The sequence below is a fragment of the Coregonus clupeaformis genome, chromosome 25, assembly GCF_020615455.1.
Source record: "Coregonus clupeaformis isolate EN_2021a chromosome 25, ASM2061545v1, whole genome shotgun sequence".
Taxonomy (NCBI): Eukaryota; Metazoa; Chordata; class Actinopteri; order Salmoniformes; family Salmonidae; genus Coregonus; species Coregonus clupeaformis.
In genome coordinates this window covers 10,025,945-10,052,062 of record NC_059216.1, presented here as the reverse complement: position 1 = coordinate 10,052,062, position 26,118 = coordinate 10,025,945, and the positions used below count along the sequence as shown (strand labels likewise).

The window sequence follows — 26,118 nt, the reverse complement described above, 5'->3', positions numbered from 1 at the left end:
CTTCCAATCCTTCGTAGACGAGATTTTCAGGGACCTGCACGGGCAGGGTGTAGTGGTGTATATAGATGACATTCTAATATTCTCCGCTACACGCGGCGAGCATGTGTCCCTGGTGCGCAAGGTGCTTGGTCGACTGTTGGAGAATGACCTGTACGTCAAGGCTGAGAAATGTATTTTCTTCCAACAGTCCGTCTCCTTCCTAGGGTACCGCCTGTCCACGTCAGGGGTAGAGATGGAGAATGACCGCATTTCAGCCGTGCGTAATTGGCCGACTCCAACCACGGTAAAGGAGGTGCAGCGGTTCTTAGGTTTTGCCAACTACTACCGGAGGTTTATCCGGGGCTTTGGTCAGGTAGTGGCTCCCATTACCTCCTTGCTGAAGGGGGGACCGGTGCGACTGCAGTGGTCAGCTAGGGCGGACAGGGCTTTTGGTCACCTGAAGGCTCTCTTTACCTCGGCTCCTGTGCTGGCTCATCCTGATCCCTCCTTGGCATTCATAGTAGAGCTGGACGCGTCCAAGGCTGGGATAGGAGCTGTGCTGTCTCAGCGCTCGGGTACGCCACCAAAGCTCCGCCCCTGTGCTTTCTTTTTGAAGAAGCTCAGCCCGGCGGAGCGAAACTATGATGTGGGGGACCAGGAGCTGTTAGCTGTTGTCAGGGCTCTGGAGGCATTGGCTTGAGGGGGCTAAACACCCTTTCCTCATTTGGACTGACCACCGCAATCTGGAGTACATCCGGGCGGCGAGGCGACTGAACCCTCGCCAGGCAAAGTGGGCCATGTTTTTCACCCGTTTTGTTTTCACCCTATCCTACAGACCAGGTTCCCAGAACGCTAGGGCAGACACACTCTCCCGGATGTATGACACAGAGGAGCGGTCCACGGATCCCACTCCCATACTTCCGGCTTCATGCCTGGTGGCACCGGTGGTATGGGAGGTTGACGCGGACATCGAGCAGGCATTACGTACGGAGCCCACTCCCACCCAGTGTCCAGTTGGGCGTCTGTACGTTCCATCTGATGTCCGCGATCGATTGATCTGTTGGGCCCACACGTCACCCTCCTCTGGTCATCCTGGCATCGATCGGACAGTGCGGTGCCTTAGTGGGAAGTACTGGTGGCCCACTTTAGCTAAGGACGTGAGGGTTTATGTTTCCTCCTGCTCGGTGTGCGCCCAGTGCAAGGCACCTAGACACCTGCCCAAAGGGAAATTATAACCCCTACCCGTTCCACAACGGCCGTGGTCACACCTATCGGTGGACTTCGTGACGGATCTTCCTCCGTCACAAGGTAACACCACGATCCTGGTCGTTGTGGATCGGTTTTCTAAGTCCTGCCGTCTCCTTCCTTTGCCCGGTCTCCCTACGGCCCTACAGACTGCGGAGGCCCTGTTTACCCACGTCTTCCGGCACTACGGGGTGCCTGAGAATATAGTGTCTGATCGGGGTTCCCAGTTCACATTGAGGGTCTGGAGGGCATTCATGGAACGTCTGGGGGTCTCGGTCAGCCTGACCTCAGGTTTTCACCCCGAGAGTAATGGGCAGGTGGAGAGAGTTAACCAGGATGTGGGTAGGTTTCTGCAGTCCTATTGTCAGGACCGGACGGGGAAGTGGGCGGCTTTCATCCCCTGGGCAGAGATGGCCCAAAACTCCCTCCGCCACTCCTCCACTAACATGTCTCCATTTCAGTGTGTACTAGGTTATCAGCCGGTCCTGGCACCGTTGCATCAGAGCCAGATCGAGGCACCTGCGGTGGATGAATGGTTTCGGCGCTCGGAGGAGACATGGGACGCTGCCCATGTGCGCCTGCAATGGGAAATCAGGCGACAGAAGGCGAGCGCCGACCGCCACCGCAGTGAGGCCCCGGTGTATGCACCGGGGGACCGGGTCTCTCTCTCGACCCGAAACCTGCCCCTTCGCCTGCCCTGCCGGAAGCTGGGTCTGCGGATTGTGGAGCCATTTAAAGTCCTGAGGAGACTGAACGAGGTATGCTATAGGTTACAGCTCCCCCCTGATTACCGTATTAAACCCTCGTTCAATGTGTCTCTCCTCAGGCCGGTGGTGGCAGGTCCGCTCCAGTAGTCTGAGGTGCGGGAGGTTCCTCCGCCCCCTCTGGACATCGAGGGGGTCCCGGCGTATACTGTACGAGCCATCATGGACTCAAGGCGTAGGGCGAGGGGCCTTCAGTACCTCGTGGAGTGGGAGGGGTACGGTCCGGAGGAGAGATGCTGGGTGCCGGTGGAGGACATCCTGGACCCTTCTTTACTGTAGGAATTTCACCGTCTCCACCCGGATCGTCCTGAGCCTCGTCCTCCGGGTCGTCCCTGGGGCCGGTGTCGGCGCGCAGCTGGAGCCGCGCGTCAAGGGGGTACTGTCACGACTTCCGCCGAAGTTGGTGCTTCTCCTCGTTCGGGCGGCGTTTGGCGGTCGCCGTCACTGGCTTTCTAGCTGCCACCGATCTACGTTTCTTTTTCCATTTGTTTTGTCTTGATTGTACACACCTGGTTCCCATTACATTATATTATTTCCCTATTTAACCCTCTGGTTCCCACATGGTTTTGTGCGTGTTTGTTCTTTGTTTTGTGTCTAAGACTTATGTGAGCTGGTGTGTTTTCCCTGCGTGGAAATTAGAGTTGTTTATTTTCGAGTAAAGTACGTTGTTTACTCAGTAATGTGTCCTGCGCCTGACTCCGTCCTACCGCTGCACATTGACACTTGACAGCGTTATGTTGATAGGTGCGTGAATTGGACCATATTGCTGTCCTGCCTGAGCATTCAAAATGTAATGAGTACTTTTGGGTGTCAGGGAAAATTTCTGGGAGTAAAAAGTACATACAGTGGGGAAAAAAAGTATTTAGTCAGCCACCAATTGTACAAGTTCTCCCACTTAAAAAGATGAGAGAGGCCTGTAATTTTCATCATAGGTACACGTCAACTATGACAGACAAAATTAGATTTTTTTTCTCCAGAAAATCACATTGTAGGATTTTTAATGCATTTATTTGCAAATTATGGTGGAAAATAAGTATTTGGTCAATAACAAAAGTTTCTCAATACTTTGTTATATACCCTTTGTTGGCAATGACACAGGACAAACGTTTTCTGTAAGTCTTCACAAGGTTTTCACACACTGTTGCTGGTATTTTGGCCCATTCCTCCATGCAGATCTCCTCTAGAGCAGTGATGTTTTGGGGCTGTCACTGGGCAACATAGACTTTCAACTCCCTCCAAAGATTTTCTATGGGGTTGAGATCTGGAGACTGGCTAGGCCACTCCAGGACCTTGAAAAGCTTCTTACGAAGCCACTCCTTCGTTGCCCGGGCGGTGTGTTTGGGATCATTGTCATGCTGAAAGACCCAGCCACGTTTCATCTTCAATGCCCTTGCTGATGGAAGGAGGTTTTCACTCAAAATCTCACGATACATGGCCCCATTCATTCTTTCCTTTACACGGATCAGTCGTCCTGGTCCCTTTGCAGAAAAACTGCCCCAAAGCATGATGTTTCCACCCCCATGCTTCACAGTAGGTATGGTGTTCTTTGGATGCAACTCAGCATTCTTTGTCCTCCAAACACGACGAGTTGAGTTTTTACCAAAAAGTTATATTTTGGTTTCATCTGACCATATGACATTCTCCCAATCCTCTTCTGGATCATCCAAATGCACTCTAGCAAACTTCAGACGGGCCTGGACATGTACTGGCTTAAGCAGGGGGACACGTCTGGCACTGCAGGATTTGAGTCCCTGGCGGCTTAGTGTGTTACTGATGGTAGGCTTTGTTACTTTGGTCCCAGCTCTCTGCAGGTCATTCACTAGGTCCCCTCGTGTGGTTCTGGGATTTTTGCTCACCGTTCTTGTGATCATTTTGACCCCACAGGGTGAGATCTTGCGTGGAGCCCCAGATCGAGGGAGATTATCAGTGGTCTTGTATGTCTTCCATTTCCTAATAATTGCTCCCACAGTTGATTTCTTCAAACCAAGCTGCTTACCTATTGCAGATTCAGTATTCCCAGCCTGGTGCAGGTCTACAATTTTGTTTCTGGTGTCCTTTGACAGCTCTTTGGTCTTGGCCATAGTGGCGTTTGGAATGTGACTGTTTGAGGTTGTGGACAGGTGTCTTTTATACTGATAACAAGTTCAAACAGGTGCCATTAATACAGGTAACGAGTGGAGGACAGAGGAGCCTCTTAAAGAAGAAGTTACAGGTCTGTGAGAGCCAGATATCTTGCTTGTTTGTAGGTGATCAAATACTTATTTCCACCATAATTTGCAAATAAAATCATAAAAAATCCTACAATGTGATTTTCTGGATTTCTTTTTCTCAATTTGTCTGTCATAGTTGACGTGTACCTATGATGAAAATTACAGGCCTCTCTCATCTTTTTAAGTGGGAGAACTTGCACAATTGGTGGCTGACTAAATACATTTTTTCCCCACTCTATTGTCCTCAGGAATGTAGTGGAGCAAAAGTAAAAGTTGTCAAATATATACATAGTAAAGCCTTGGTTTCTCAAATGACTGCCTCGCCTGGTTCACCAACTACTTCTCAGATAGAGTTCAGTGTGTCAAATCGGAGGGCCTGTTGTCTGGACCTATGGCAGTCTCTATGGGGGTGCCACAGGGTTCAATTCTTGGGCCGACACTTTTCTCCGTGTATATCAATGATGTCGCTCTTGCTGCTGGTGACTCTCAGATCCACCTCTACGCAGACGACACCATTTTGTATACATCTGGCCCTTCATTGGACACTGTGTTAACAAACCTCCAAACGAGCTTCAATGCCATACAACAATCCTTCAGTAGCCTTCAACTGCTCTTAAACACTAGTAAAACTAAATGCATGCTTTTCAATCGAACGCTGCTAGCACCCGCCCACCCGACTAGAATCACCACTCTCGACGGGTCTGACCTAGAGTATGTGGACAACTACAAATATCTAGGTGTCTGGTTAGACTGTAAACTCAACTTCCAGACTCACATAAAGAATCTCCAATCCAAAGTTAAATCTAGAATCGGCTTCCTATTTCGCAACAAAGCCTCCTTCACTCATGCTGCCAAACATGCCCTCGTAAAACTGACTATCCTACCGATCCTTGACTTCGGCGATGTCATTTACAAAATAGCCTCCAACACTCTACTCAGCAAATTGGATGTAGTCTATCACAGTGCCATCCGTTTTGTCTCCAAAGCCCCATACACTACCCACCACTGTGACCTGTACGCTCTTGTTGGCTGGTCCTCACTACATGTTCGTCGTCAAACCCACTGGCTCCAGGCCATCTATAAATCACTGCTAGGCAAATCCCCGCCTTATCTTAGCTCATTGGTCACCATAGCAGCACCCACCCGTAGTCTGCGCTCCAGCAGGTATATCTCTCTGGTCATTCCCAAAGCCAACACCTCCTTTGGCCGCCATTCCTTCCAGTTCTCTGCTGCCAATGACTGGAACGAATTGCAAAAATCTCTGAAGCTGGAGACTCTTATCTCCCTCAATAACTTTAAGCATCAGTTGTCAGAGCACCTTACCGATCACTGCACCTGTACACAGCCCATCTGAAATTAGCCCACCCAACTACCTCATCCCTATATTGTTATTTATTTTGCTCTTTTGCACCCCAGTATCTCTATTTGCACATAATCTCTTGCACATCTAGCATTCCAGTGTTAATACTATTGTAATTATTCTGCACTATAGCCTATTTATTGCCTTACCTCCATAACTTGCTACATTTGCACACACTGTATATATATTTTCTGTTGTATTTCTGACTTTATGTTTTTTTTTACCCCATATGTAACTCTGTGTTGTTTTTATTGCACTACTTTGCTTTATCTTGGCCAGGTCGCAGTTGTAAATGAGAACCTGTTCTCAACTGGCTTACCTGGTTAAATAAAGGTGAAATAAAAAAAATAAAAATAAAAAACAGATACCCCCAAAAACTACATAAGGAGTACTTATAGGGTGGCAGGTAGCTTAGTGGGTAAGAGCGTTGTGCCAGTAACCGAAAGGTCGCTGGTTCTAATCCCCGAGCCGACTAGGTGAAAAATCTGTTCGATGTGCCCTTAAGCAAGGCACTTCACCCTAATTGCTCATGTATGTCGCTCTGGATAAGAGCGTCTGCTAAAATGTACAATTACTTTAAAATATTTTTACTTAAGTACTTTACACCACTGGCCCCTGGTATCCATAAAAAGGAATTTGAAATGATTTATACTTTTACTTTGATACTTAAGTATATTTTAGCAATTACATTTACTTTTAATACTGAAGTATATTTATAACCAAATACTTTTAGACTTTTACTCAAGTAGTATTTTACTGGGAGACTTTCACTTTTACTTGAGTAATTTTTTATTAAGGTATCTTTACTTTTACTCAAGTATGACAATTGGGTACTTTTTCCACCACTGTTGATAGATACTTAGTGATGTGGACACCGATGAACTTGAAGGTCTCGACCCGCTCCCCTACAGCCCCTGTCAATGTGAATGGGGGCGTGCTCGGCCATCCGTTTCCTGTAGTCCACGGTCAGCTCCTTTGTCTTGTTGACGTTGAGGGAGAAGTTGTTGTCCTGGCACCACACTGGCAGGTCTCTGATCTCCTCCCTATAGGCTGTCTCATCGTCGTCGGTGATCAGGCCTACAACCGTTGTGTCGTCAGCAAACTTAATGATGGTGTTGGAGTCATGCGCGGCCACGCAGTTGTGGGTGAACAGGGAGTATATGTAAGTCGCTCTGGATAAGAGCGTCTGCTAAATGACTCAAATGTAAAATGTAAAATGAGACTAAGCACGCACCCCTGAGGGGCCCCCGTGTTGAGGGTCAGCTTGGTGGATGTGTTGTTGCCTACCCTCACCACCTGGGGGCAGCCCGTCAGGAAATCCATGATCCAGTTGCAGAGGGAGGTGTTCAGTCCCAGGGTCCTTAGCTTAGTGATGAGTTTGGAAGGCAGTCAGGGCACTATGGTGTTGAACGCTGACCTCTAGTCAATGAACAGCATTCCCACATAGGTGTTCCTCTTGTCTAGGTGGGAGAGGGCAGTGTGGAGTGGAATAGAGATTGCCTCATCTGTGCATCTGTTGGGGCGGTATGCGAATTGGAGAGGATCCAGGGTGTCTGGGATGATGGTTTGATGTGAATAATGACCAGCCTTTGCATTTCATGGCTACAGATGTGAGTGCTACTGGGAAATAGTCATTTATATAGGTTACCATAGCATCCTTGACACAGGGACTATGATGGTCTGCTTGAAACATGTAGGTATTCCAGACTGGGTCAGGGAGAGAATGAAAATGTCAGTTAAGACACTTGCAAGCTTGTCAGCGCTTTCTCTGAGTAAGCGTCCTGGTAATCCGTATGGCCATGCGGCCTTGTGAATGTTAACTTCTTTAAAGGTCTTACTCACATCGGCTACGGAGAACGTGATCACACAGTCATCCGGAACAGCTGGTTCTCTAATGCATGGTAGAGCACAGCGCTTGTTACGTCAAGGTAGTGGGTTCGATCCCCGGGACCATCCATACACAAAAATGTATGCACGCATGACTGTAAGTCGCTTTAATAAAAGCGTCTGCTAAATGGCTTATTATTATTATTATTATTATTAATGTTGCTTGCCTCAAAGCGAGCATAGAAGGCATTTAACTCACTGGGCAGCTCGAGTTGGGTTTCCCTTTGTAATCCGTGATAGTTTGCGAGCCCTGACACATCCGACGAGTGTCAGAGCCGGCGTAGTAGGATTCGATCTTAGTCCTGTATTGATGCTTTCCATGTTTGATGGCTCGTTGGAGATCATATCAGGATTTCTTATTAGCATCCAGATTAGTGTCAGTGCGAATTATACCTGTAATCCATGGCTTCTGGTTGGGATATGTATAGTACATACAGTTGGGAAAAAAAGTATTTAGTCAGCCACCAATTGTGCAAGTTCTCCCACTTAAAAAGATGAGAGAGGCCTGTAATTTTCATCATAGGTACACGTCAACTATGACAGACAAATTGAGGAAAAAAAATCCAGAAAATCACATTGTAGGATTTTTAATGAATTTATTTGCAAATTATGGTGGAAAATAAATATTTGGTCACCTACAAACAAGCAAGATTTCTGGCTCTCACAGACCTGTAACTTCTTCTTTAAGAGGCTCCTCTGTCCTCCACTCGTTACCTGTATTAATGGCACCTGTTTGAACTTGTTATCAGTATAAAGACACCTGTCCACAACCTCAAACAGTCACACTCCAAACTCCACTATGGCCAAGATCAAAGAGCTGTCAAAGGACACCAGAAACAAAATTGTAGACCTGCACCAGGCTGGGAAGACTGAATCTGCAATAGGTAAGCAGCTTGGTTTGAAGAAATCAACTGTGGGAGCAATTATTAGGAAATGGAAGACATACAAGACCACTGATAATCTCCCTCGATCTGGGGCTCCACGCAAGATCTCACCCCGTGGGGTCAAAATGATCACAAGAACGGTGAGCAAAAATCCCAGAACCACACGGGGGGAACTAGTGAATGACCTGCAGAGAGCTGGGACCAAAGTAACAAAGCCTACCATCAGTAACACACTACGCCACCAGGGACCTCAATCCTGCAGTGCCAGACTTGTCCCCCTGCTTAAGCCAGTACATGTCCAGGCCCGTCTGAAGTTTGCTAGAGTGCATTTGGATGATCCAGAAGAGGATTGGGAGAATGTCATATGGTCAGATGAAACCAAAATAGAACTTTTTGGTAAAAACTCAACTCGTCGTGTTTGGAGGACAAAGAATGCTGAGTTGCATCCAAAGAACACCATACCTACTGTGAAGCATCGGGGTGGAAACATCATGCTTTGGGGCTGTTTTTCTGCAAAGGGACCAGGACGACTGATCTGTGTAAAGGAAAGAATTAAGATTTTGAGTGAAAACCTCCTTCCATCAGCAAGGGCATTGAAGATGAAACGTGGCTGGGTCTTTCAGCATGACAATGATCCCAAACACACCGCCCGGGCAACGAAGGAGTGGCTTCGTAAGAAGCATTTCAAGGTCCTGGAGTGGCCTAGCCAGTCTACAGATCTCAACCCCATAGAAAATCTTTGGAGGGAGTTGAAAGTCTATGTTGCCCAGCTACAGCCCCAAAACATCACTGCTCTAGAGGAGATCTGCATGGAGGAATGGGCCAAAATACCAGCAACAGTGTGTGAAAACCTTGTGAAGACTTACAGAAAACGTTTGACCTGTGTCATTGCCAACAAAGGGTATATAACAAAGTATTGAGAAACTTTTGTTATTGACCAAATACTTATTTTTCCACCATAATTTGCAAATAAATTCATTAAAAATCCTACAATGTGATTTTCTGGATTTTCTTTTCTCATTTTGTCTGTCATAGTTGACGTGTACCTATGATGAAAATTACAGGCCTCTCTCATCTTTTTAAGTGGGAGAACTTGCACAATTGGTGGCTGACTAAATACTTTTTTTCTCCACTGTACAGTCACTGTGGAGACGACGTTGTCGATGCACTTATTAATAAAGCCAGTGACTGATGTGGTAAACTCCTCAATGCAATCGGATGAATCCCGGAACATATTCCAGTCGGTGCTAGCAAAACAGCATTTTCTTGTTTGCTTATGGCCCTATACAGCTCGTTGAGTGCTGTCTTAGTGCCAGCATCGGTTTGTAGTGGTAAATAGACAGCTAAGATAAATATAGATGAAAACTCTCTTCTTAAATAGTATGGTCTACAGCTTATCATGAGCTGTTCTCGAGCAGAACCTCGAGACTTCCTAAATATTAGAGATTGCGCACCAGCTGTTGTTAACAAAGAGACACACACCTCCCCCTTGACCTTACCTGCGGCTGCCATTCGATCCTGCCAATTCATAGAAAAACCAACTAGATGTACACTACCATTCAAAACTTTGGGGTCACTTAGAAATGTCCTTGTTTTTGAAAGAAAAGCAATTTTTTGGTCCATTAAAATAACATCAAATTGATCAGAAATACAGTGTAGACATTGTTAATGTTGTTAATGGCTATTGTAGCTGGAAACGGCTGATTTTTAATGGAATATCTACATAGGCGTACAGAGGCCCATTATCAGCAACCATCAGTCCTGTGTTCTAATGGCACGTTGTGTTTGCTTATCCAAGTTTATAATTTTAAAAGGCTAATTGATCATTAGAAAACCCTTTTGCAATTATGTTAGCACAGCTGAAAACTGTTGTGCTGATTAAAGAAGCAATAAAACTGTCCTTCTTGAGACTAGTTGAGTATCTGGAGCATCAGCAATTGTGGGTTCAATTACAGGCTCAAAATGGCCAGAAACAAATAACTTTCTTCTGAAACTCATCAGTCTATTCTTGTTCTGAGAAATGAAGGCTATTCCATGTATGAAACTGCCAAGAAACTGAAGATTACATTTTTAGTCATTTAGCAGACGCTCTTATCCAGAGCAACTTACAGTGAGTGAGTGCATAATTTTTTTATACAGAACTCGTACAGTGCTGTGTACTACTCCCTTCACAGAACAGCGCAAACTGGCTCTAATCAGAATAGAAAGAGGAGTGGGAGGCCCCGGTGCACAACTGAGCAAGAGGACAAATACATTAGAATGTCTATTTTGAGAAACAGACGCCTCACAGGTCCTCAACTGGCATCTTCATTAAATAGTACCCGCAAAACACCAGTCTCAACGTCAACATTGAAGAGGCGACTCCAGGATACTGACCTAGGCAAAGTTGCAAAGAAAAAGTTCAGTGTCTGTGTTCTTTTTCTTTTCTTTTTATTGGCCAGTCTGAGATATGGCTTTTTCTTTGCAACTATTTAATGAAGCTGCCAATTGGCACTCTAATGTATTTGTCCTCTTGCTCAGTTGTGCACCGGGGCCTCCCATTCCTCTTTCTATTCTGATTAGAGCCAGTTTGCGCTGTTCTGTGACGGGAGTAGTACACAGCGTTGTACGAGATCTTCCGTTTCTTGGCAGTTTCTCGCATGGAATAGCCTTCATTTCTCAGAACAAGAATAGACTGACGAGTTTCAGAAGAAAGTTATTTGTTTCTGGCCATTTTGAGCCTGTAATCGAACCCACAATTGCTGATGCTCCAGATACTCAACGTCTCAAGAAGGCCAGTTTTATTGCTTCTTTAATCAGCACAATATAAGGGATCGGGGTTTGGCTGGATCTAGACAGAGTCTGACACTTCCCCGATCTACTGAGAGGGGGAGTCATCAGACTCGATCTGTTTCACATGAGTTCTGAGCACACCTGTCAGTAATTAGAGTAGGATATAAGGTGTGCTCAGAAGTTCAGTCGGTGCCAGGTATTGTTCCTTTGTGACTTGCTAAGCGTTTTGTTCAGAGAGAGAGAGAGAGAGTTTGTTTTTGATTACCAGTGTACCAGACCTGTGCTTCATTGTTTGACTCCCCGAATTGCTTAATCTTCTGCTTGTCTATCCCAGTGATTACCGTATTCTGAACCTGTGCCCGTGCCCTCGACTACGACTACGCCCGCTCCCTTGGTACCTCTGCCTGTCTCTGCCTTGCCCGGTTTTGACCACAGCTCGCCAGACCACGATTAAGCTATTCCCTTGTCTGTACTCTAATAAAGCATCGCAATTCTGCGATTGGATCTTACCACTCTGTCCGAGTATTCATTACACACAACAGTTTTCAGCTGTGCTAACATAATTGCAAAAGTGTTTTCTAATGATCAATTAGCCTTTTAAAATGATAAACTTGGACTAGCAAACACAACGTGCCATTGGAACACAGGACTGATGGTTGCTGATAATGGGCCTCTGTACGCCTATGTAGATATTCCATTAAAAATCAGCCGTTTCCAGCTACAATAGCCATTAACAACATTAACAATGTCTACACTGTATTTCTGATCAATTTGATGTTATTTTAATGGACCAAAATATTGCTTTTCTTTCGAAAACAAGGACATTTCTAAGTGACCCCAAACTTTTGAATGGTAGTGTATATTATCCATATCCTTGTTCAGCCATGACTCTGTGAAACATGTTGATAGGATAGTCTTGAACGGAGCTCGTCCAGTTTGTTCTCCAGTGATTGTACGTTCGCCAATAGAACAGAGGGCAGAGGTGGATTATTTACTTGCCGACGTGGTTTCGTCAGGGTGCCGCACGTAGGCCTCTCTTACGCCGTCTTTTCCTTTTCAAAGTCTCTGGGATTAGGGCCTGGTCCAGGGTGAGCAGTATGTCCTGTGCCGCAAACTTGTTGAAGTACATATCTTCTGTTCTGATGTCCAGAAGCTATTTTTGGTCATAGGAAACGATGGTGGAAACATTATGTATAAAAAAGTTCAGATCAGCACAAAAACAACACACAAAATAGCAGAATTGGTCAGGAGCCCGTAAAACGGCAGCTATCTATTGCAGCGCCATTCTCATCTCATAAATAGGCTGAGAGCTGCTGTGAGTTAGGGACTCAACATTTCAGCATTCTATCAAAAATGTCCAAAATCTGAGTAGATCAAATAAGAGGAGGAGCAGTACTGTATGTACGGAAGGGAAGCAGGGGTGGGTCATAGCCCCCACAGCTTCCTCACAGCTTCCTGAAAGCCTCCCAGGCAGTTCTGGGTCAGCGCTCCACAGACACGGTCACATGAGTTGCTCTGCTCCCCTGCCTCGCAAGCATGGAGTGCACTATGACCAACAGACTCTCCCTCCTCCATAAAAAGCATACAGTGTGTATGAGATAATACTGGCTCCCTTCCTACACATGCTTGCTTATGGTTATAGCTGTCCATTAATACCGATGACGATTGCTACAACAAGCACACCGGCACGCATGCACGCCTGGACAACACTGATACTGTTTCCAGTCAATTAAATATTTAGAGCCTTCACAACCCTTGTGTGTGAGAACTATTGCTTTGTTCTGTGTATTGAAGTCATGGAACCATCCTCAGGAGGTGAACAATGGAATGGACCTGTCTTCAGCACTAAACCGCACTGCTTCACATATTAAGGGCAACTGCTGGAGGAGCTTTGTTTATTAAGAATGGTTTATACGTTTCCCACTGGAAAGTTTATGTTCAAGATGTGGTTTTGTTAACCAATAACATTTTGTAGCCAGTGGCAACCATCATGGTTTAAAGACCTTTCAAATATTATGTGATATTGACCAAGAATACAGATAGAGGTTTGACCACTGGAATGTTAAAAAGAGTAAACATTCTAGAATACATTTCCGTTTGCAATGTGTAACTAGGAGACAAACATATCAAGGCAGACTTTGTTTGCAACACATACAGTACATTAATAATTTATATGCTGAAAACACTGCCCTGCCTCCAGTTCTCACTCTGTACCTCCAACAACATATGGATGCAATCTCTCTGTGAGATACCTAATTTGTATAATTTATAGAAAGAGCCTATTGTTTCACAATATTCTCTGTCCGCCGCAAGTAATGTGTGCAATTTGCCCTTTAATGTAGTAAAATGTAGATCGCCTTGCGTGACGCTGACGCTTTTGTCTGTCACTAGTACTTTGTAAAGATAAAAGAGGTTGTTGAGGATGTTGGCCCCAGAGAGAGAGGTGGCTCCACTTTAAGCCAACTCTGATGCTCTGTCAGACCTATAGAGGTCTATAGACCTGCGGCAGTGTGTTTTGTTAATAGCCCGCTCTTTGTTGCTCTTTGTGGCATGGTGAAATGTGTGAAGGCCCTCACCTCGCCTGTGGCAGCTATGTAAAATTGGTGAAGGTGGTGAGATTGCATGCAGGTGGTTGTTGGCTTGCCAAGTTGCTTTGAGTTGGATTCTGTTTGGTTGCACTTATGATGTTTACCCACTGCGAGACTGATGAGAGCTTGATCGTTTAAAACCAGTGAACTGTGTCCAATGTTGTGAGAACATTGGCAGAAGCACACCTACGTACTGTATGGGAGTCCTAGTTGGCAGTCATTCAAATGGGGAAGAGCTTCTGTATGTATTATGGTGCTTTAGCGACACGAGCCTCTGTCTGCAAGCCACATTGTAATGCATGTTAGGAGCAGATGTGTCTCTGCTATGTGAACAATAACTCCTGGGAATATTTACACAGTCATTTCCAGTAAATCAGGGATCACACCGCGTTTCTGTGAACTCCTTCCCTCTGCCTTTCACATCCCTATGATCAATAGTAATCACAGTTGAACATGTTGGTCCTTTGGGTCGTTGGAGGAACGCTCCGAGATGGATGTCCACTTTCTCTCTAGGAACACTATGACCTCTGTGTTTCCTCATGTTGCATACCACAGAAACCTTACAGGAGCCCATGTCTGCATGATGGAAGTGGATAAGCTTTATGTTTTCAATGGAAGCAGCTCTACTGGCTGACTGGCTGACTTTGCAAGGCACTGGAGGGGGCTGTGGGGAGGGGAGGGTCTTGGATGAAGATGTCTAGTGGAGGGGGGAGAGGTGGAAGGGATCAGAGCGTCTCTGTCTCGGTGCAGTGTGTCTCTGGCTGCCACGGTGGTCCCCAAGCTGTCCCACTGAGTCCAGCCAGCCTTTACGAGCCCTCAGCCAGGGATGTCCTGCCAGCTTTATAGCAGCCATGAGTACATGCAGCATGTTAAGGGCAATGTGATCCTCTCTACAGGGTTAAGCTTTAGACTCCTGTCCCTGTGCTGTCTGACAGGCAGCCCCCTCTCTAACTAACGCTTGGCCTGGGCTCCACCAGCACCCAACTAACGGCCTGACAGGGCAAAAAAATATATTGAAGAGCTAAATTACAGCTTTGGGCTTTAATGGTTCCTCTCTGTGTTTTTGAGAAAGGAAAACTGGACCTCTCTAGTTTATCTCTGAGTTTGGTTTCTTTACATGACATTCTCCTCAGCAGTAAATAATCTATGTGGAGAATATTTCAACTCTGAAGACAGATTTGGAGAACAGTGGATTCATTCTCCATTCAGAGAGATGACAGGCTAGCACAGAGATATGACAGAGGGGGTGAATATACATCATACCTATCTACTGGTAGAACTAGGGAGTGTGTCACAGAGCATGATTGAAGGTAATCTCATCACTCAGTCCAGTGGATGGGCTCTGACACAGGCCTCTGCTTGCCTCAGGTGCAGTGAGTGATATCAAACAATCGAGGATCCTCATTTCCAAGAGCTGTCATTACAATCAGTAGAGAATAAGTGGCCTGTGGAGAACAAGGGGAGTGTAAACACATCTAAACACCCAATCAGGCCGGACCCAGTGCAGCCACTCTGGCCCCTGGCTTTATTAGCTCTCACTGGGGATCAAACAGCCTGCGCTGCCCTGCCCTGCCCAGCCTGGCTGCCTGGGTTAGGTGACATGCAATGAGTCTGCTGGAGCAGTATCTACTAAAACAACACATAAAACAACCCATAGCACCCCCTATCAGTCAACACATGGGGTCATGTCTAGGGTTGCAAAGCTACCAGAATCTTCAGTAATTTAGGTAATTAACAGAAAATATATGGCAATCTATCGTCATTTATACTTGAATAACTTTTTAAATTTTTTATTCATATATAGTAATAATTTTTCATATCTGTGTCCATATTGTCCATGAGTTTCTAGTAGATGGACCATATGGTTGAAGAGAAAATAGCCTAATTAATGGAAAATGCATCTAATCAACAATGGCATTATTTTCAATTAACTCTAAAACTCAATTGACTTTTCTTCACAACTGCCACCAGTTTTACGCATATAACATTGACAACTAATACATATTGACATAGTACTACATGATTCCATATGTGTTATTTCATAGTTTTTATGTCTTCACTATTATTCTACAATGTAGACAATAGTAAAAATAAAGAAAAACCCTGGAATGAGTAGGTGTGTCCAAACTACTGTATACACTGTATATGATAGATTACATAAAATCCTTGAAAGGTACCAATATTCTGGTAATTTAGTGGTAAACTTCGAAAGTTTCCAGTAATATATTCTCCCTTTCGAACCCAAGTCCAGTGCCGTGTATTCATGGATGCCAAGGGAAGCCAGGCTTCCCCAAAAAATTTACTAATTAAAAAAACAATGTCAAATAATGTATCTTTCATCTCTCATAATTTTCCTTCAATTCGCAAGAGGCTGAATGTATGAGAAAGCATCCGAGAGAGAAACAGCACCCCTCTGTCTGTGTATGTGTAGCCCATATCTCTGATGCTGTCTGGTCAAAAAGAGTATGACATTGTTGCCGCCCATAACATTGAATGCAAGGGAAGCCAGTGAGCATTTGGCCTCCGTTGATTAAAAAAAGTAGAAAATAATAGCAAATCAGCGTTGCGGTAAACTGAGTGCGCTCAACTGTGAATGGTCCTGGCGTACCAAAGAAAAATGTCAAGGGAAGCCAGTTTGGATTTGGCTTCACACCAATCACATTACATCAAAAGCAAAATGTAATTGACAGAAAAAACTTGAATTATTGCATCTCATTGTGTTGTTGTCCTCTGGTGGCTAGCTAGCTCGCTAAAATTGTCCCTTTCCCTAATTAGCCATGGATGGAGATAGGGATTTGGACTTGTGGTTTTACTTAATTCTCCATACTGGCCAATGATTTAACAACGATTCTGATCCAAACATAAATTCATACATTGTGCCCCTGGGCTGAGAGGATGGAAGTTCAATATGTAGCTAGATTTACATTTTTAGTCATTTAGCAGACACTCTTATCCAGAGCGACTTACAGTTAGTGAATACATATTTTTTTATACTGGCCCCCCGTGGGAATCGAACCCACAACCCTGGCGTTGCAAACGCCATGCTCTATCAACTGAGCTACATCCCTGCCGGCCATTCCCTCCCCTACCCTGGACAAATTGTGCGCCGCCCATGAGTCTCCCGGTCGCGGCCGGCTGCAACAGAGCCTGGATTCGAACCAGGATCTCTAGTGGCACAGTTAGCACTGCGATGCAGTGCCTTAGACCACTGCGCCACTCAGGAGCCCGGTAGTAGTCTAATGTTAACTAGCTGGCTCATCGTTGCCCAAGAAAGGAAGTTAGGCTAGTGAGCAAGCATTTTAGCCAAGTAGTCTAGGACAACAAAAAATAAAAGCATGTACTGTATGACAGAGTCATAGACCATTTCGTCAACATGAAAGAGAGGTGGATGGCATTGGCGTTTCTCTACAGATAGGGTGAGTCAACATATTTTTTCTACTTGTACAAACGCACACACGCATGCAGGCGCGCACACACACACACACACACACACACACACACACACACACACACACACACACACACACACACACACACAGAAATCAGAACCATGGACAGCCACATCATATTTAGCTTACGTTGACTGGACTAAATTGTTTTTGCTATCTTCTAGTTGTCACTGTACTAGACTAGGCATAGGTGATTTAATGATGCTGAAGTTGAAATGGTGCTGGAATAGTGGAGGCAGCTTCTGTTTTCTTTGCGCCTTTCGGTAACTCTCCGTGGTTCTAAATCAATAGTTGTTTAGTAGTCCGAAAATGTCGGAAACATTAACTTGCTTGACCATGCTGTAGGTAATGTAACTTCTATATGCAATATGCTTTGTGGACTTCACCGGACAGAGGTTGCTCTCCGGTTTTGTGATGAAACAAAGGTGTGGTTGAATTTATTCTGCCACTGTGTCTTCTTATTGTCTCGGCCTTAGGCCTATATATCACGGTGGCAAGGCATATGAACTAACAGGTTATAGAGCAAGTAAATGTCCTAGTCATGTCTCCTCTCCTCCCCTCTCTCTGGTTCTGGTTTGTTTTACTCACCGGTCGAGACGAAGGCCTCCATTTTCTCCTTGAAGGGCTGAAGGTTCTTCTCTGAGGAGTTAGCACACACCTTCTGAACAGCCTTTTCACACGCTGGGGGAGAGCGAGAGAGCGGGAAATGTTAAATATCGGAAATTTCTCAGCAGGAATGGATTAAAAAAGCTCTGGCCTGGGGTGGGTGGGGGAGAGAAAGTGTGAGCGAGAGTAGACTGTATACTGCGGTGTACTGTGTGAATTTGGCATTTATTATTGGGCTAAGCTGTAAAACAATAACAAGCGTGCCCAAACAGCAAATGTAGCACATTTCCAGCACTTTCATAAGTGAGTTAACTAATGCCTGCCGAAGGAAAACATTTGAGGGAAAATGTGTGTGAATCTCCTCCAAAACATCCCAAACAGATGGCTATTGAAAAGACCTTGCAATCACTTAAATGAGCTTGGTCTGCATTCAAAATGAGAAATTGATTATAAATCTTCATAAACACATTCAATAGACAGCTGATGGAAATACAGTTCTACTTACATTGTCCAAATACTTTTCTTTGAATGGGAGTAGGGTGTTCAATCTGTTACTCTCAAACAATTTGACGAGATAAAACATGTTGAAGCCACAGATACTGGGCTATGACAGTCATCCAACCAACACCTTGAGTGTTTGGCCCACTAGCTAGATAGGACATGGTGGCAGTAGATGGTCCTGTTCTGGCTCTCCCCAGTGGAACTGTACATGTGGGTGACGGCTGAATGTGGAAGCCTTGTTTGTTGTGGATGGGTCTTTGTTGCCCTGCCAAACCACCTAGCTCACACAGGCTCAAAGGAAACAACGATGACTTGGGCAAACATGAGCCAAACTATTTCATTTCCTCCTAAAAATCAGCGTGGGATGCTATATACAGAGCCGCCTGCCAGAATAACTTTTGCAACTTTACACAAACCTGCAAGTCATTAATGAGTGCAGTAAATACCTTGTGTTGGTTATTACTGCATAGCTAAATGTCTTAACAACACAACAGGAACACTTGGCTGGTTAGAGTGTGAGACTGGTTCACTGGTTTCCAGAATAATCCAGAGGGATGTATTAAGAACAGGTGAATTATCCCAGTTACCCACTATCCTTTTCCAGGGTCTCAGGAATAGTTGCTCTTGAAAGGTGCACACTACTTGAGTAAGAAAATACACTGTTCCAACAACATCATCCACAGCTGAGAGACAACCATGAAACAAACCTGATCAGGTGAGCCAGCTCAAACATGACTGAAAATATCCTACTTAAAAAAAGTATTTGATCCCTCGCTCCTTAAAATCCCCCCGTCTCAAACAGGCACATTAAAGGGTGTTCAAAACAGCAAGACTACAATTAAGAGGCGGATCTCCTCTAAATGTGGTCCAGACAGTGTAGACCACAAGAAGGAAACCCCCAAAACATCAGCAGCTGGATGAAATAAAAAACCTAGTGGGCTCTGGTTTAGGACATTGTCTTACAGTGACAATACTTAGGCATGGAGGAGGGGTAGGGGTAGGGGTAGGGGGAGGGGGAGGCAGAGGAGGAGAAGTAGGATCAAGGAAGGCCTTTCTAAAGCAGCAATCTCCTGGGGATATGCAGGCTACAGTATAAAAGTACTACTACAGTGTAAAAGTATTACTACAGTCTAAAAGTATTGTTACAGTGTAAAAGTTTTGCTACAGTGTAAAATTATTACTACAGTGTAAAAGTATTGCTACAGTGTAAAAGTATTACTACAGTGTAAAACTATTGCTACAGTGTAAAAGTATTACTACAGTGTAAAAGTATTAATACAGTGAAACAGTATTACTACAGTGAACCAGGCCAACTGAAGGTTCGCTATGCTCCCAGGGGCCTGCTCCCCTCACAGCCACCTAATCCCATTACTGTAAATATGTCCATGCTGTTCTCTAATTGGCTAGTAAGTGTTAATCTGGGTCCTCTGTGCCCAAACAGCTGTGTCAGTTTCCCTGGGGTAGAGAGAGAGAGGGAGGAAGGGAGACAGAGACTGCAGTTGAGGCTCTTCCTTCACAGAGGAAAAAACTGACCACCACAAGGGGATTGCTTTCCTATCAATGATCAGTATTAACCAGTTAACTGCTAAGGCACACCAGGAGCTTGGTCCACTCCACACACACCCACACAGTCATCAAGAGGGCACGACAGCGCCTCTTCCTGCTCAGGAGGCTGAAAAGATTTGGCTTGGGCCCTCGGATACTGAATAAGTTCCACAGCTGCACCAACTCTGCATCGTTGGGAAGGGCTCGTAATCAAGCATTTCAAGCAAGTTACACCAGTTGTATTTGACACCCTGTGTTAAGGCGGTTAGACAGAAGCAGGTCATACTGCTACTGTCAGTGCTGTTTGTCCTGTCTGGCTTCCTGTTCAGTCACCAGGTCACAAGGGACCTGTCTCCCCTCCCACCACCACATTCAGGCAGGGCCAGCCTTCATACAGACAGTGGATTCAGCATTATTGTGGAAGGTGACTGATATCTTTGTGTAAATCAAGATAGAAGTAGTGTTATTTCACTGAAGAAGACTGATTTCTAGATGTTACTCATCATAAACTGTAAGCAACACATGAAATGTCCACACAAATTCTGTATCCAAATACATGTAGAGGAATCTATTTAAAAACCTCTACATTTGTGATATCCATGCAGGTTTATTTGGGTTTAGAGTGGAGCTATAAGACAAATATGATGGCAGGATGATTTGATGCCCATATTCTCAAGGGTTGCCCAAACAGTATGTGGTTAATACTGTAGTAAGGCATGGATACATGTATACAGGAAGCTCGCCCACTACATGCTGTCTGTAGGGACACTGGGCTAGCTGGTATGCCAGAGGATTGCATCATATAAGGTATGTTACTGTACTGTAACATGGGGAGTGGGCTAACATGAAAAGACAGAGTCTGACTTCTGCTCCGAGACATGGCAAACGCAGTTAGTCAAGCTCACTTTGATGTAATGAATGAACCATGAATTCCCCACAAAGCTACAGGGAAACGTTAGGCCATCAAGACAATGGCACATTATTCTGTAGACCCTGAGATGTTTGGAAAACAAAACATTGTACACTTGGATAATCATTGAGCGCTACATATTTGACTGCCATATAGAGTAGGTTTCTGTTCTCAAAGTTCTACTGCTATAACTCATTAAAGATTCATGTTGATTCTGTTATGCACTCCTTTTTTTTAGTCTTTTTTTTTTTTAGGGGGTAGATCAGCTTTAATATTGCAGATAGATTGTAACTTCCATCAATGTAATTGTCTGCATAACTTCCAATCCCCCATATGTTTTTTCTTTTCTTGCAAATATATATATATATATATACATATACATACATACACATACACATACATACATATAAATACATATACATACATATATATATATACATATCCTTTAAAAAAATTACATTTCCCTTTATTACTTTCCAACCCCACGCCCCCTTCCCTAATTGGAGTAAACTAGTGAACAACAATGCTTAGGCCTCTACTTCCAGCTAATACATATTATATACATTTTATGGACACAGTCAATTTTACAATAATTATATTTTGTTTGTTTTTACTCCTGAACTTCCTCTACCCTCAACCTCTCCGATCATTTTCATGATGTCCATCCGGTTTGCGTCTATATGCCATATCTTTCTAACAGTGCTCTTTCACAAAAGCTCTCAACCTATAACCTATATACTTATTATGGACACAGTATGCTTTACATTAGTTATCTTGTTGTTATTAGTTGTTGTTAGTTGTTATTAATCCCATCCTTCAACTCCATTCAACACCACCCATCTATCTCTTAACACCATCCATATTGGATTTCTATTTGCCATATATTTTTCAACTGTACTGTGATGTTTAAAAAAAGTTCTGAACTCTTCTATTCTCATTGTTTCTACAGATTGTAAATTGAAAATAAACATTTTTGCTAAAAGTATTATTATATTATTGATCGATTGACTATGACTTTTCAGATCACCCAGTAGTGCTATCTGCAGGGTTAGCTCCAGGTAAATATTGCAATCCTTTAGCCATTCCTGGACCTGTATCCAAAAACAGGCTACTAATGGACAGTACCAAAACAAATGATCTAATGATTCTGTCTCTTCGCAGCAAAATCTGCAGAGCTGGGAAGATTGTATCCCCCATATAAATAACATTATATTGGTAGCAAGAATTTTGTATAATAATTTAAATTGAAAAATTCTAAGTTTTGAATCTGGCGTCGTTTTGCGTATCAGTTCATAAACACTATGCCATGGAATCGGTACATCAAAAATTTCTTCCCAACTATTTTGCAATCTATATGGGACAGCTGTCAATCCTTTGGTCCTTAAATGAAACTGGTATACTTTTTTATTTATCACAATTTTCTTTAACCAATTATGTTCTTTAATGCAGGGCCGACAGATAAGTTCCTTACTTTTTCCCCCTTCCAATTATTTGGTTGTAATTTTGGGTTGAGCAGATATCTCTATATGTTTTTGTTAGCTGCATGTGTGACATAACTCCACCAGTCCTACCTATGATATCATTTACAAAGATTATACCTTTTTATTTTATTTTATTCAACAAATAATGTTTTTTTAATCAATTAGTATATTTGAGTTTAACCACAATATTTGTTGCATTATTTGTTCTGTCGTTTCTGGAGGATTAAATTGAAATTGCAACCAACTTTCTATGGCTTGTTTTAGAAATAGTGATATTTGGGAGATTATTTCCTTTTCAAATAACTGAAAGTGAGAGGTTGTAATCTGAATAAAGGGAAAAAGGCCATTCTTGAACATTGGGTGAGACAATCTTACTAATTTGCTAGAGAACCAGTTCGGATTTAAGTATAACTTTTGTATGACTGAAGCTTTTAGTGATAGGTCTAATGCTTTAATATTTAATAATTTCTGTCCTCCGAATTCATATTCATTATATAAATAGGCCAGTTTAATTTTGTCTGGCTTGAAGTTCCAAATACAATTGAATATTTTTTTCTCATATAATTTCAAAAACTGTTCGCTAGGCGTAGGCAAGACCATAAGCAAATAGGTAAACTGGGATAATACTAAAGAGTTAATCAGGGTGATTTTTCTACAAATTGACAGGTATTTACCTTTCCATGGTAGCAAGATCTTATCTATTTTTGCTAACTTTCTATTACATTTATTGGAGTGAGATCATTTATTTCATTTGGGATATGTATTCCGAGTATATCCACATCACCATCAGATCATTTTATTGGTAAACTACATGGTAATGTACATTTAAAATTTTTTAGTCTTGTCCGTGGTCTGGCCTGGCAGATCAGTGTTATTTACGCCAGGCACTGGATCATTTTCCATCAGCTCTAAAGCACAAGGAATTCTCTCACTAATCCACAATTATATACAACCCACCCCAGTGCACTGTCAGGCTCCCAGCTTCCCCCTCCCTCCCCTCCAGGCTAAAGCCCTGCTATAACCCAGGCTACATTGGGCCAGCCAGGAGGTAACGGTAAGACACCCACACCTCCCTCTTAGATAAATCTATCTCTATCAGCCGGGACCTATCCAGCATTTAACCCTGGCCCACGTCCTACATAGAGCCTGTCTGAGAACACAGTGCCTACATCCTCTGTACGCACAGCTCTGGAAACGATTCATTGCTGTAAGACATGGTACTCCAATGTTCAGGGTTTCAGCTAGAGTGCACCACTAGGCTCTGTTCTGCTGTAAGGGAATGCTTGGGAGATCTTAGTTTGAGGAAATCATAAAATAAATGATATAGATGATAGATTTTGTTTCAATTGGCTCCATATCTAAGAGGAAAACAAGGCACTCATCTTAGGTTGAGGAAATGTATGGACACATCTGTTGAAAAGGCAGTGTCATCATTTAATATATGGCCTGCTACCATGACAAAATAATATAAATAATTGAACATGGTTTAAAATTCCTATGTGAGGGTCTTGAGTTTACAAAGACTATATTATCTACACTGCATGTTCCCTGCATCTTGTGCCTGAAGTTGAGCAAAATGAGTAGCAGCCTATATTTAACAGTTATGTGTGGAGGAGAGGTGGTGGTACTCTACCCTAACGACTCCACACATGGAATTCCAAACTGGAGCCTCTGTCGTAAAACTGGCTTCAGGGTAAAGGCCTTGCCTCGACCTGACATTAAGGGGCATTTATAATAAAGACACTGTCTGATTTGCCATGGTGATGAATGCCGAACCCTGCACAGACCTTCTGTGAAACACAAAACTCCCCTGGGCAGCAAATGAGCTCTGACTGTTCTTTTTTATTTGACACTATTTCATTCAGTAGCGTCCCTGTCTCGCTGTCCGCCCAATTACCCAGCAGTTAAAGAGAGCTTTACGTGGCCGTGGCCTCCGCTGGCCCTGATTGGATGAAAGGTCCTCTCTGTGCCCACATGAGCCCTGGGACTGGGTGAACCAAGGATACTCTCCAGGAACATCTACATGTACCGTAGCCCCCAAAGGGACAGACACCCCTCCTGACACATAGAACTGAAAGCCTCAGAAGACACTAGGGAAAACACAGTGGAATATCCAGGTCTTACTCTATAGTTGCCAGGCTCCTTGGGCAGGAGAGAAGGGATGGATCTTACCCACCCCCATCCCCAGAGAGAGACCCAGAGAGAGGTCATCACCTCCTGCCCAAACAGGAAGGCAGATCAAATGAGGATCATGTTTCTGCACGGCAGAGTGGAGAGAGGGCAGCCGACAGGCCAGGGAGTCTGACCTACTCCTGTGCATCGTCTCAGACCAGACACACACATACATCTGCCTGGCTACTTACTGGAGCCTCACTCTGGGGAAGAGGGATATGGAGGAAGAAATCTATAGCCTGAACACCACTGTACCATAGCAAAGAATCAAAAAGTGGGGCAAAACAGGACTCATGAGGCTCCTGCATGGATAAGGAGAGCTGCTTTCATATTGTTAGCCTCCTTTCAGTTGAGAGTCCTTGTAGCTAAGATCCTGTGTTAGCACCAGCCACACCGAGTTAGACATGATTCAGATGTAAATGGAAGTGATCTGATATAATTAAGATCAGTTGGTTTCTTTAGGGTGCTTTAAATAAATACATATTTATTCCTGGCGGCTGGCGGGGAGGATAGAAATGGGTGTCATAGGTGGACCTCACCAAACACTGAGAACACTCACCGCTCCCTGCCAATACCTAGAGGACTCCGGGCGAGACTGCTATTTATTTTTCCTGCAGTCGAGATCAAATACGTGGGTCCTTATGTTACATTTATTGTCTTTAAGTGTTCAATTTTCCTAATAAATGACTGACAGCTTGAGGTGGGTCTGGGGCTCTTTTGTAGACTCTTTGTATTTTCCCCCAGGTCAGAGAGGATCAGGGTTTAACAGCAATCTGCACTAGGAGGGGAGAGTGGAGAGCATATCTAATTGCTTTCATATGCTGTATTATTGGTTGATTGAAATAATCACAGACACCAGGGTGCTGGGGGGCAAAACCTTTAACCCCCGGATGGCCCAGCGGACCACTGACTGGCTAGCTGACTGACTAACTGACTGGGTTGGGGGTAACACCTTTAACCCCCGGACGGCCCAGCGGACCACTGACTGGCTAGATGACTGACTCACTGACTAACTGACTGGCTGGGGGGCAACGCCTATAACCCTTGGACGGCCCAGCGGACCACTGTCTGACTTACTGACTAACTGACGTGCTGGCTGACTGACTCACTTACTGACTAACTGACTAACTGACGTGCTGGCTGACTGACTCACTGACTAACTAATTGACTGGCTGGCTGGCTGGCTGGCTGGCTGACTGACTCACTGACCAACTGACTAGCTAGCTGACTGACTCACTGGCTAACTGACTGGCTGGCTGGGTGACAGTCTCACTGGCTAACTCACTGGCTGGCTAGCTGGCTGGCTAGCTGACTGGCTGACTGGCTAACTGGCTGACTGACACACTGGCTAACTGGATGACTGACTGGCTGGCTGACTGACTCACTGGCTAACTGACTGGCTGGCTGGCTGGCTGACTGACTGACTGGCTGGCTAACTGGCGGACCATGCCAGTAAGCACCGAGCTCCTGATACCAGCCATATGGTAACGTTTCTCCTGTGAGTGTTGCTCCTTTATTGCATTTCCATCCAGCTTTCATATCATCTGTAAATGTTTCAGACAGATAGACTTGCTTTGGCTAAAATGAAGACACTGACACTTCTGACATAGGATACTGTAAGTAGAGCATGATTAGGGCAGGGGGAAATGGGGGAGTGATGACATGCCTGTTAAGGCATGACACGATGCCTGGGAACAAGAAAAAGGTGCTTCAGAGCGTCTGAGATCCTGAATCTATCCGGAAACACCTCTGACCAGTGGAGGCT

General features: G+C 44.3%; 1 protein-coding gene across 1 annotated transcript in view; it reads right to left on the bottom strand.

Annotated features, from left to right (window-relative positions):
• The window catches only part of LOC121539249 (formin-like), a 73,893-nt gene that overhangs the window by 18,238 nt on the left and 29,537 nt on the right, over nucleotides 1-26,118 (bottom strand). Inside the window, exon 13 of the mRNA XM_041847598.2 lies at nucleotides 17,727-17,819. Coding sequence (XP_041703532.2) covers nucleotides 17,727-17,819 — 93 coding nt within the window. The remainder of the gene's footprint in view (nucleotides 1-17,726; nucleotides 17,820-26,118) is intronic.